The sequence below is a fragment of the Phocoena phocoena genome, chromosome 4, assembly GCF_963924675.1.
Source record: "Phocoena phocoena chromosome 4, mPhoPho1.1, whole genome shotgun sequence".
Classification (NCBI taxonomy): domain Eukaryota; kingdom Metazoa; phylum Chordata; class Mammalia; order Artiodactyla; family Phocoenidae; genus Phocoena; species Phocoena phocoena.
In genome coordinates this window covers 140,676,281-140,687,705 of record NC_089222.1, presented here as the reverse complement: position 1 = coordinate 140,687,705, position 11,425 = coordinate 140,676,281, and the positions used below count along the sequence as shown (strand labels likewise).

At 41.7% G+C, this 11,425-nt stretch overlaps 1 protein-coding gene across 1 annotated transcript in view; it reads right to left on the bottom strand.

Moving 5' to 3' along the window:
* Positions 1-9,683: 9,683 nt before the first annotated feature.
* GET1 (guided entry of tail-anchored proteins factor 1) overlaps positions 9,684-11,425 on the bottom strand; it is a 16,251-nt gene continuing 14,509 nt past the window's right edge. The window contains exon 5 of the mRNA XM_065876047.1: positions 9,684-9,947. Within this exon, the coding sequence (XP_065732119.1) occupies positions 9,874-9,947 (74 nt within the window). The 3' untranslated portion in view covers positions 9,684-9,873. The remainder of the gene's footprint in view (positions 9,948-11,425) is intronic.

Below are 11,425 nucleotides of genomic sequence, written 5' to 3'. Positions count from 1 at the left end.
TTATCTTTTGGAAGACTGATTTATTACATGGCTTCAATACACTATGGGATTCCATAGCTAGTTAAGTGTAAGTTAGTCAACCTAAGACATACACATGTCATGCATGTAAGAACCTTATCAGGAATCAAGTTACATTGTAACTTAAGAACACGGAAGCAGCTCTGAAAGGAAACAATATAAGAAGCCTCTATTTAAAAAAGCACAGCAATTACCAAACTTGGTTTTATGAAAATTACTTTTGAGCATTCTCTTATTCAGCTAAACTGGGCATCTAATATCCTGCCCTTGTGGGTGACGCTTTCCTCATATACACCCAAGATTCAGTATTTTTTACCTGTTGCATACCCTGTACCCTGACCCTTTTTCTGTTAATCTTGCTCTTTAAAAAGAGCACATTGGTATAATCAGGGTCCATGCAAGTTAGCTACTCAGTCCTGATGAATAGATTCATTACACTTAGAATGTCTTATATTAGGACTATACAGAGGAGGCTGTACTCCCAATGTTGATCAATTAACTTACTTTCATTTATTTATAAGGCAACCTATTTGCAATGTAGGCCATACTATTTCCAAACATGTTTATGGGTTGATGTGTAATACTGTCAATGAAAAAAATTAATCAATCGTTGATCTAAGAAAGAAATGGGAAATTTTATTCAAGCCAACCTAAGGATTATAACCTGGCAGTCCTTCAGGAAGTTCTGAGAACTGTTCCACCCATTAGAAGTCAAAGTGCGGTTATGTAAGGTTTTGAGGCAGAGGGCTATATATCAAGTGATGTATTATTGACAGTTTACACAACCCAGATCTACACGTACAAAGCGAGTAGTCATCATCATGACCCCTTATAAGATTAAGAAGGAAGGTTATCTCCTAAACAGCTGTGACCCTTCCTAAGATTAAGAAGGAAGGTTATCTCCTAAACAGCTGTGACCCTTCCTAAGATTAAGAAGGAAGGTTATCTCCCAAGGAGGTCTGGTTAATGCAGATGCACAAGGCATACTAAAGTGGAGAGAGAAGGCCCAAATGGGCAGAGAAAATTTTTATGTTTAAAGTCGTGCCATAAAATGTGAATTTTATTTCATTAATATCGACACACTTTTGAAAATTGAGAATAGTAAACTTTCAAAAGGGAATGAAAGTCATGGTGGGAAAAAAACTGTATTTAAAACCAAAGATGAGATAAATACTACAATTGGCATAAGCTTTGATCTTTATGAAAACCACAGTGGAAAAAAAAAAAAGAGAGAGAGAGAGAAGGAAAGAAGGGGAGAGAGGGAGGGAGGAGAGTTAGAATTCTCAGAGGCGTAACATGGGGAGATACACAAATACACATGAAATGACACAACTACCAAGCTCAAAATTCTAGAGAAATGTACTAAAAGGATTTAGAAATGGTGTACAGAGTAATATTATAATATTTCAATGCCTACTCCTGCTTTATAGCAGATGGAGGATTTTTCAAGGGATCTTTTCTTATGCCTGCTCACAACAAAAGCACAAATGATAACATTAAATCAGAGCAGTCTAAAAGTGCTTCTGGGGAATTCCCTGGCAGTATAGTGGTTATGACTCCACACTTATCACTGACAGAAGGCCCGGGTTCAATCCCTGGTCAGGGAACTAAGATCCCACAAGCCATGAGGGGCACGGCCCAAAAAAATTAAAACTTAAAATAAAAAATTAAAAGTGCTTTTGTACAGACTAGCTATTGAAATATAATCTAAGCCTGTTACCTTCTGGTCATCTTGTTTAAAAAATTATATGCAAAAAAAAATTATATGCATAGGAAGTTGTGGGGTAATAAATTAAAATGTTAACTTTTTATATCTGAGGAATGAGACTGTGGCCAATTTTTAAATTTATTCTTGGTAATTTTTTTTTTACTATGATTTTCTATAATGAACATGACCTTGTAATCAGGAGGAAAAAAGGTTTCAAAATAAAAACAAGAGATCCATTTCCTGTAGTCTGGTAGAGAAAGTACTCTGGCACTCCTGCTGTAAAAAAGCTAAAAATGCCATATTAACTATACAAACATGTTTTTTAATCAGTTGTTCAGCTGGTAAACACTCAGGAAAGTGGGCATCAGGGAGGCAGGTAAACAGAGCTCTGAAGTCAGCTCACCTAATGGGCTGTCAACTGAAAAAAAAAAAAAAATGAACAAACTAAAAATTGAGAGTTGTGTTTTATTCGGCGGACAAAATTGAAGACCTAAGCCCAGGACACAGCATCTCAGATGGCTCTGAGGGACTGCTCTGAAGAGGCAAAGGGGGGGCCAGGATATACAGGAGTTTTTGCAGCAAAGACCAGGTAATAGGAGCATCAAAAGATTACTATTAAAGAAAACCAGACGTCTCAAGTTAAGGAATGTAGTGCTTTTCTGTGTATGGGAAGATGCAAGTCTGGGCTCACGGAAATCATTCCTTTGATGTGCACCTGTTCTGTCCGGGGCCAGGAGCCTGTGTTTCCCCATCCTGAGTCTCCTCAGGGTGCACCCTTGGAGCGGGGGGAGCTGCAGTGGCGGACAGCTTGATGGTGGGCATCCTGTTTCCATCCTGAGTTCCCTCAGGGCTCACCTTCAGGGAGGCTGTATTGTGATGGCATGATGGCTGCAACATTCTTTGTCTACTGATACGGCAGGCGACATTTTTAGTTCACAGGGCATTTGCTGAGCGCCCAAAAAGCCTCCAGGACAAAACCCAGGGGACAAAACCAGCCTAAGTAAGGGCCTAAGAAGAGGTCCCTCCCACAAACTGGGACATCCAACCTGAGTGAGCTACCAAACTTAAACTCTGTTGACCATAATCAGCCCTCATCCTGTCGGAGAGCCTGAAATTGGGTTACCCGGTCTCTGTAATTTAAAGTTTAAAGCAATTTAGGCTGATAGTACCCCCAGGGCAGTTGAGATGCAAACCCTCTCCGGAAGAAACTACCTTTAATCCAGGCTTCAAGAAATTCCCCTAGAGAGGTCAGAGAAAGACACAAGAAAACAAGGTGTTATAAGAACCAACAGGAACAACAGATATCTGGGTCAGATCTATGAAGACTTCACGTATCAGCGTTATTACACTGTGGACAGAGAATGCCGCCTGCCGTTTCACTAAACGAAGGATGCTGTGGCCAGAAAACCATCAGCCACTGCAGCTGCCCCTGACTGCTGAGGGGATTCAGGATGGAGAAAAACAGGACACAGGCCCTAGATAGTAAAGATGCATATCAAAGGGATAATTTCAATAAGCCGGGACACCTCAGGATATGGCTGAGTTCCAATAAAATAAACACACTTGAGCCTACAGGCCAAGTCCAGCTGCTCCCTGATTTTGCAAATAGTGGTTTGTTAACCCTGTTCTAACAGATAAACTTCAAGCAGGAGGAAAGTGATTTGAGATAAAAGGTCTCGTATGCAAGAGACTGGTAATTCTAAGAGAACATTACCGTTTTATACAACTCGTGGGGTTACAAAAAAGTAAGATATAGCTAAAGTATCACGTATCTATCACATAGGTTTATGACAAGAGTAGCATATACGTCGGGAGGGAAAGACTGGAGCTAAATTGTTGTGAGTCTTACACTGCTGATGAGGAGAGAAGAATATTTTAAGCACTGATCAATTTTCTAGTATAAGCACTATAGCGAAAGTCAAATAACTTCAACACGTATGGGCGAGAGGGATGTGAAAAACAAAAGGTAATTGTGAGATAACAGAGTGTATGTATTGGTCTCTGCCCCCAGTTCTCGGCACAGGGCTCCTGAAACCTGGTAACTGAGTGATGAGACCACCAGGTGCATCTTTGGTTCTAGTATTTCATCCTTGACCCCAGTTCCTGACACAGAGCTCCTAAAACCCTTGTCATTTCCTGGGTGACAGGAGTGTCTTTTGTCCTAAGAACGCGACTCTTGGCGGGCTCCTGAATGGCTCCTGGGTGGGGGCTGGTCCTGGTTAGAAGCTTAGACTGTAGCTCCGCACCCCACTGTCTTGAGAGGGGGAGAGGCTGAAAATGGAGTTAATGATCGAACATGCCTACATGATGGAGCCTCCATAAAATCCCAAAAGTACAGGGTTGGGGAGCTTCCGGGTCGGTGACCCCATGAAGATCTGAGGAGACCGGTGTGCCCAGAGGGCAAGGAATCTCCCGCCCCTCCCCACATACCTTGCCCTGTGCTTCTCTTCCTCTGGATGTGCACCTGTGTCCTTTATCCCATCCTTTATAATGAACTGGTAAACAGTAAGTAAATGGTTTTCCTGAGTTCTGTGAGCTGCTCTAGCAAATTAATCGAAGCTGAGGAGGGGGTCGTGGGAACCTCTGAGTTCTAGCTGGTCGTTCAGAAGCACAGGTGACAACCTGGACTTGGGGCTGGCAGCTGACGTGGGGGGGAAGGGGAAGGGGGAGGAAGGCAGTCTTGTGGGACTGAGCCCTCAACCTGTGGGATCTGATGCCATCTCCAGGTCAAAGAGTATCAGAACTGAGTTAAACTGTTGAACACCCAGCTGGTGTCCCAGAGAACTGCTTGTTATGGGGTAAAACCCACACGCATTTGGTGATCAGAAGTGTCAGGGGTCAAGTATTCTGTGTGTGTTGTAAAGGGGACAGAGGAGAAACGCAGAGGGAGGAAAGAACTGTAGGTTCTCCTAAAACAACAAATAAGGAGGAAAAAGAAAACAGGAAAGTGGAACGAATACAAACAAAAATAAAAGTACAAAATAATATGACATAAATCCAAATATATCAGTAATTTCAATAAGTGTAAATGGGCTATATGTTCTAATTAAAAGACAATATAGATTGGATTTTTAAAATACAGCCATGTGCTCTTTATACACATATCTAAGCCACTGAGATACAGAAAGTCAAAGGGTGAGAAAAGGTCTGCCAGGCAAATACCATCCAAATGAAAGTTGGTGTAAAAAAAAAAAAAAAAAGACCTGAAGGCAAAAATTATTGCTAGAGATAACACAGGTTACTATAACGCAACAAAGAGTTCAATCCACCAGGAAGCTGTATGAGTTCTAAACATGCATACATTTAACAATAACTTAAAAACATAAAGCAAAATTGACATAACTACAAGTCTGCATCATAATGGCAGACTTTTATATACCTTTCTCAGTAATGGATGGCTCAGGAAATAAAAGAACAGCAGTAAAGAGAAAGATTTGAATAAGACAACTGGTAAGCCCGACCTAATGGACATATACAGAAGCCATACCCCCAAAACTTTAAAACTTGTATTTTCTACCACCTACAGAGTATTCACAAAAATTCTATCCCAATATATTTAAAAGTTGAAAAGAAATGGATAAATCCCTACCCTGACATGCCTAATATGACTCAAGAAGAAATATAAAACTGAATAACCCCAGAATCACTATTAAGACACTGAAATCAGTAGTTAAAAATCTTCCAATAAAAATAAGAGAAAACCCAAGCAAGTTTTTACAAGCAAGTTCATCATATATTCAAAGAATAAATAATTCAGATCTTAAGCAATCTAGTCCAGAATATAGAAGGAGGAACACTCTCCAACCCATTCTTATGAGGCTTGCAGAACCTTGATACCAAACCAGATAAGGAAAAAGGCAGTAATTCCACACTCATCATTTCTACTCAGCATCACACCCAACATCCCAGCCAGAGCAATTAGGCAAAAAGGAAATAAAAGGCATTAATTGGAAAGGAAGAAGTAAAACTACCTATATTCAAGGATTACATGATTTTTACATGGAAAATCCTATGGAATCCACTAAAAAACTGTTGAATTGCTAAATGAGTTCTGAAGGTTACATAAAACAAGATCAATGTACAAAAATCAACTTCTGTACACTTGTAACAATCTGAAATGAAAATTTAAAACAATCCCATTTATAATAGCTTCAAAACAAGAGATGTGGGACTTCCCTGGTGGCACAGTGGTTAAGAATCCGCCTGGCCAATGCAGGGGACACAGGTTCGATCCCTGGTCCGGAAGATCCCACGTGCCGTGGAGCAACTAAGCCCATGGGCCACAGCTACTGAGGCTGTGCTCCAGAGCCCATGAGCCACAACTACTGAGCCCGGTGCTGCGACTACTGAAGCCCGTGCTCCGCAACAAGAGAAGCCACTGCAATAAGAATCCCACGCACTGCAACCAAGAGTAACCCCGGCTCGCCGCAGCAACAAAGACCCAAAACAGTAATGAAAACCCAATGCAGCCAAAAATAAATAAATAAAATAAATTTATAAAAAAAATTTTTAAATAGTGACACGTTTAAAAATTAAAAAAAAAAAAAAAGATTGAACTCAGCAGCAAGACTCAGTATTCTGAGTGTTGAAAGAGGGATGCATACACTTTACATTCCAAACATGCAGGCAGAAAAGCTGACCCACACAAACAATAGTGAACCCAGAGAGAAAATGAACCGTCTGCCCTGCGATCCACATGGTGTGCAAACCAACTACACACAGAGCTTTAAATCTTGTGACACCACCAAAAGGCTCTGTCATGAAGGACTTGTAAGAAAACAGCACCCTAGAAAATTTCCCTGTTAACTGGTAACCCCCCAACTATGAAAATGTACTCCCTGTAAAAGGTATACGTGGCCCTAGTGGAAAACCATTATGTGTTTTTTTTTTCAAGTTAAATATCCCTGGGTACTAACTTAACACGCTGGGAGGGGTATAAAAAAGTCTAAGGAACAGTCTCTGGCCCTAAAGGTACTTGCAGCATCGACAGAAAACCCTTTATCACAAAAGTATCTAAAACATAAGAAATAAAAACACACAACAGACACCACAAGTCAATACAAAATTAGTTGACAGAGCAGTCATATGGATATTACTTAAGATGTTCTGACGAGGAAGGGAAGAAAAAAGAAATCACTATTACCTAAATAATAAAAGTCAGAGAAGGCTTCAAGGTCCAATAAAATATAAATAGATTGGACAGGAGAGGCCAGTGTGCGCACCACACGCACACACACAGAGCTATGTATGTGTAAGAAAAACCATGGGAGGCCACAAAGTCTGGGCAGGTCGGGGAAGAGGAAACTAGCTGAGCTAGCATTCCACCCACTTGCCCTGGCAACAGAACAACTGTATTAACCCCATACACAAATGACTGCGGGTTTGTACATAAGGATTTCCCTGCTTGACTCACCATAAATATAAAGCAAACAAAACTGGCATGATGAGAGCTTTAGATGTATTTTTTTAATATATATTTATTTATTTTATTTTATTTTTGGCTGCGTTGGGTCTTCGTTGCTGCGCGCGGGCTTTCTCTAGTTGCGGTGGCTTCTCTTGTTGCAGAGCATAGACTCTAGGCACGTGGGCTCAGTAGTTGTGGCTCGCGGGCTCTAGAGCGCAGGCTCAGTAGGTGTGGCGCACAGGCTTAGTTGCTCCGCGGCACGTGGGATCTTCCAGACCAGGGATCGGATCCGTGTCCCCTGCACTGGCAGGCAGATTCTCAACCACTGCACCACCAGGGAAGCCCACTTTGGATGTATTTTAAATCAAACATATGTCTATTCTCACATGAATCTATAAACTATACCCAGTAATTTTAAATAGAAACACAAAACCTACAGCTATCCATAAAATTTTAGAAAAGAGCGAAAAGCACAAATGTTAACACCAGTCGTCCCACTTCTGTGGAATCACAGGAGACTTTGCTTCCTCACTCCTTTTCCGTACTTTCCAGGTAGGATTTAAAAAAAAAAAAAAAAAAGCAAACAGTTTTTGTGGGGTTTTTTTTTAGGTATTACTTTTTTTTTTTTTTTTTTTTTGGTACGCGGGCCTCTCACTGCTGTGGCCTCTCCCGTTGCAGAGCACAGGCTCCAGACGCACAGGCTCCGCGGCCATGGCTCACGGGCCCAGCCACTCCGCAGCAGGCGGACTCTCAACCACTGCGCCACCAGGGAAGCCCTAGGTATTACTTTTTAAAAGCACGTACATCGATATTCATAAATGTATGGAATACCATGGGAAGAATCATAAAGAAACTAGTAATAGTGGAAAAATGGGTGACACGACAGTAGAAGGTCAGAAGATGTACTTTCATCACATCCCTTTCTGTATCTTTTGAATTCAGTGCCACGTTTACTACCTATTTAAAAACAAACACCAGGGATTTCCCACTGCAGAGGGCACAGGTTTGATCCCTAGTCAGGGACCTAAGATCCCCCACAAGCCACTGCACAGCCAAAAATAAATAAAGAAAGAAAGAATAAAAACACACCATTTTTCAAAAACCACAAGAATGTGAAATGTGACGGACATTTAAATTCCCCTTATTTCATCTTCACAAATTATTAATGTATGTGGAAAAAGTGAACAGCTGTGAATTATAAATCTTTTCCTCTAGCCTCAATAAAATCTGTCAAAAATCTTGCAGTATTAATTGCAAGAACATATCCTTAGGAGATAAATACGGGTCTTGTCAGGGAGACTTGCACCAATTAGAGATCCCAGGATGGTCCACAGTGCGCGTACCTGGCCACCCGACTGTTGACTGTGTGACCTGCCATTCACGCCACAGCTCACGAATCACGTAGGGCCTGCGGCCTCGAAGGGGCCCAAGACCCCAAAGCTTCCTTCTGCTGCTATCATGTCCTCGGCAGGTCATCTGCTCATCCTCTGTGGCTAAAACGTACCTGTGAGGTGACTGGATGCTGGACACTGGTGTTTGCTGTAAATACAGCTGTATTCCCAGTTCTGCATCCTCTCCCAGAGCTGCAACAGCCTGGGGCCGGGTGAGTCTGAGTGACGAGGGGAACCCAAAACCCACTCTGTGACCATCAACTAAAGCAGCACAGTGCTCCGTCTCTACACAGCTCGATTACCAGAAGTAATAACGAACTTACTATCACACCGTCAGGGAACACAAGGATACAAAAGTGATCTTTTAAACACTCGTGCTAGAAGTTCGCTTCACAGGGCTGTGGCCCACTTAGTGATCATTTCAGGCCCTCTGCAACCGATCGGTCATAGCAAGTAAGTGGCCGTAAGGAAGGAAGTCACACAAGCACTTGCAAGATTGTAATTAGAAAAAAGTGTTTTTAAAAATACTGAGCAGAATTATACTTGACGGGGCAAACATGTAGCCGTTGAAATTAACTTAATCAGGCTTCCCAGTTTGTTTTTTAAGTTTGTTCCATTCTACAGAGCATAAATATTAAATGCTTTAAAAATACCCTTCATTAGAAATACATTAAATATAAAACACACAGTTCAAACACAAAACAATGCATTATGGGCTCATGAATACATTTATAAAACACAGTAATGAAAAGTTAACAGCTTCAAATAAGTGGATAATACCATCCAAAGGCTTGCCCAACAAATGACATTTTAGGAAGGAAAAAGCACAAGCAATGTCAATTAGTGTTATTCTCCCGGTAGTACAGCATGAGATTAAAAAACAAATTTTCAAATTCTAGTAGTAGTATTAAAATTAAGTTACTTTCTAATCTGGATTAAAAATAGCACAAAGTCTTTAAAGTACTTAAGTTATTAGAAAAGTTTGACTTTCCAGTTGGCAATGTGACCTTTAAAATATGCCGAGAGTGCAAATCACAAGTAACAACATGTAGCCCATAATGTCACACACTTCTTATCACAAGTCTGGTGCCATGCTGGCTGGTACACACGAGACTGACCTCCATGGCTCACAACAAATGTACAAAACTGTGATTCTTCTAAGAATCTCAACATGAAGTCCAAGAACAAACACGTTCAACAACAACAACTAACCTGTGGCTTGTGTTTCCTTTTTTAAACAAACAAGCAAACAAAAATAAAACAAAAAACAATAAAACAGTATAAATCAGATTTGTAATCTCCTCAGTGAAAATTCGTTTTTGAAAGTGCTGTAGCCAAATTCATCTTCTTTTTCAGCTGAAAGGGTGAAGCACAATGGCCACAACTTTGTTACAGACTAAAATCCAACAGGTAATTCCAACACCACCTAAAAATAAAGAAATTCAACATGAGAGCATGCCAGGAGTTCCGCCCACACTTCCTGCCTCTGCTACCTTTGACTTCTAGGAAATAGAGCACTTCAGTCCTTTCTGAGTAGTGTTGGGCTAACATCAAGTTTGTGTTTCCTGGGTTCAAACTGATCACTTTTGGGGGGGGGGGCTGCTCTGGGTCTTCGTTGCTGCACGCAGGCTTTCTCTAGTTGTGGCGAGCGGGGGCTACTCTTTTGTTGCGGCGCGCGGGCTTCTCATTGCAGTGGCTTCTCTTGTTGCGGAGCACGGGCTCTAGGTGCGCATGGGCTTCGGTAGTTGTGGCACGCGGGCTTCAGTAGTTGTGGCTCTCAGGCTCTAGAGCGTGGGCTCAGTAGTTGTGGCTCTCAGGCTCTAGAGCGCAGGCTCAGTAGTTGTGGCGCACGGGCTTAGCTGCTCCGTGGCGTGTGGGATCCTCCCAGACCAGGGCTCGAACCCGTGTCCCCTGCATTGGCAGGCAGATTCTTAACCACTGCGCCCCCAGGGAAGCCCACAGATTTTCTACTGATTCACAGAGCTGCCTTCTTTACTAAGCAGGAACTACTCAAAACAACAAACAATGATTTGAATTTATCTTTCCTGCCAGAGGGATGTGCATCATTATTTATGATATTAATAGACTGTAAGACCACCCTGTAGGATGATCTGTTTTTCCCTTCCCACCAAAGCATTACAAGCACGAAGGAATGTTTACCCATACCTTTCTTGCCCCACTGATGCTGAGAGACAGGAAGAGAGGCCACAAGATGCCCGGAAGGGTGGCCTCTGGCTCCTCGGCTCAGCAACACTGAGAGCCACCAGCTACAACAATCCTGGCTGCGTCTGGGAAGAGGGAGGGGGAGGGGAAGGAAGGGGCCTGGCTAAATTGGAAATCTTTGACACGGTCATCCCTTTGACTTAGCAATTCACCTCCAGCATGATCACAAATCACAACCAAAGACTGGCTGACCAGGATGTGTACTGCAGCATCATCTCTACAGCAAAAACTGGGGACTTAAATAAATATCCTTTAACAGGGAAATCAGTAAATTATGACACATCCAAATGAAGAACAGCTATTCAAAATTCCTTAATAAAGAAATTTATTAAGCTGCCCTCTCAGCACAGCCAGCAGCACGTCCGTCTCTACTCTGAAGAAATTTACTGATGTGGAAAAAGGCTTACATAATAAGAGGGGTAAAAAATTGTATGTGCCAGATAACCTTAACCATACAAAAATAAATAGAAGACTGGAAAAAATATACTACAATCTTAAGAGCGCTTCTCCACAGCTACAGAGTCTTTTTAAAAGTCTTTTCTTATATTTCTAATCATTCTACGATGACATGTACTAATTTTAACACCCAAAAGAAATTCTTTCAGAAGTCAAAGAATGGCCAATAGCAGGCAATGCTAAGAGGGGCTAGCATAGCGTGGATTGAAAAGGAGTCACAGAATT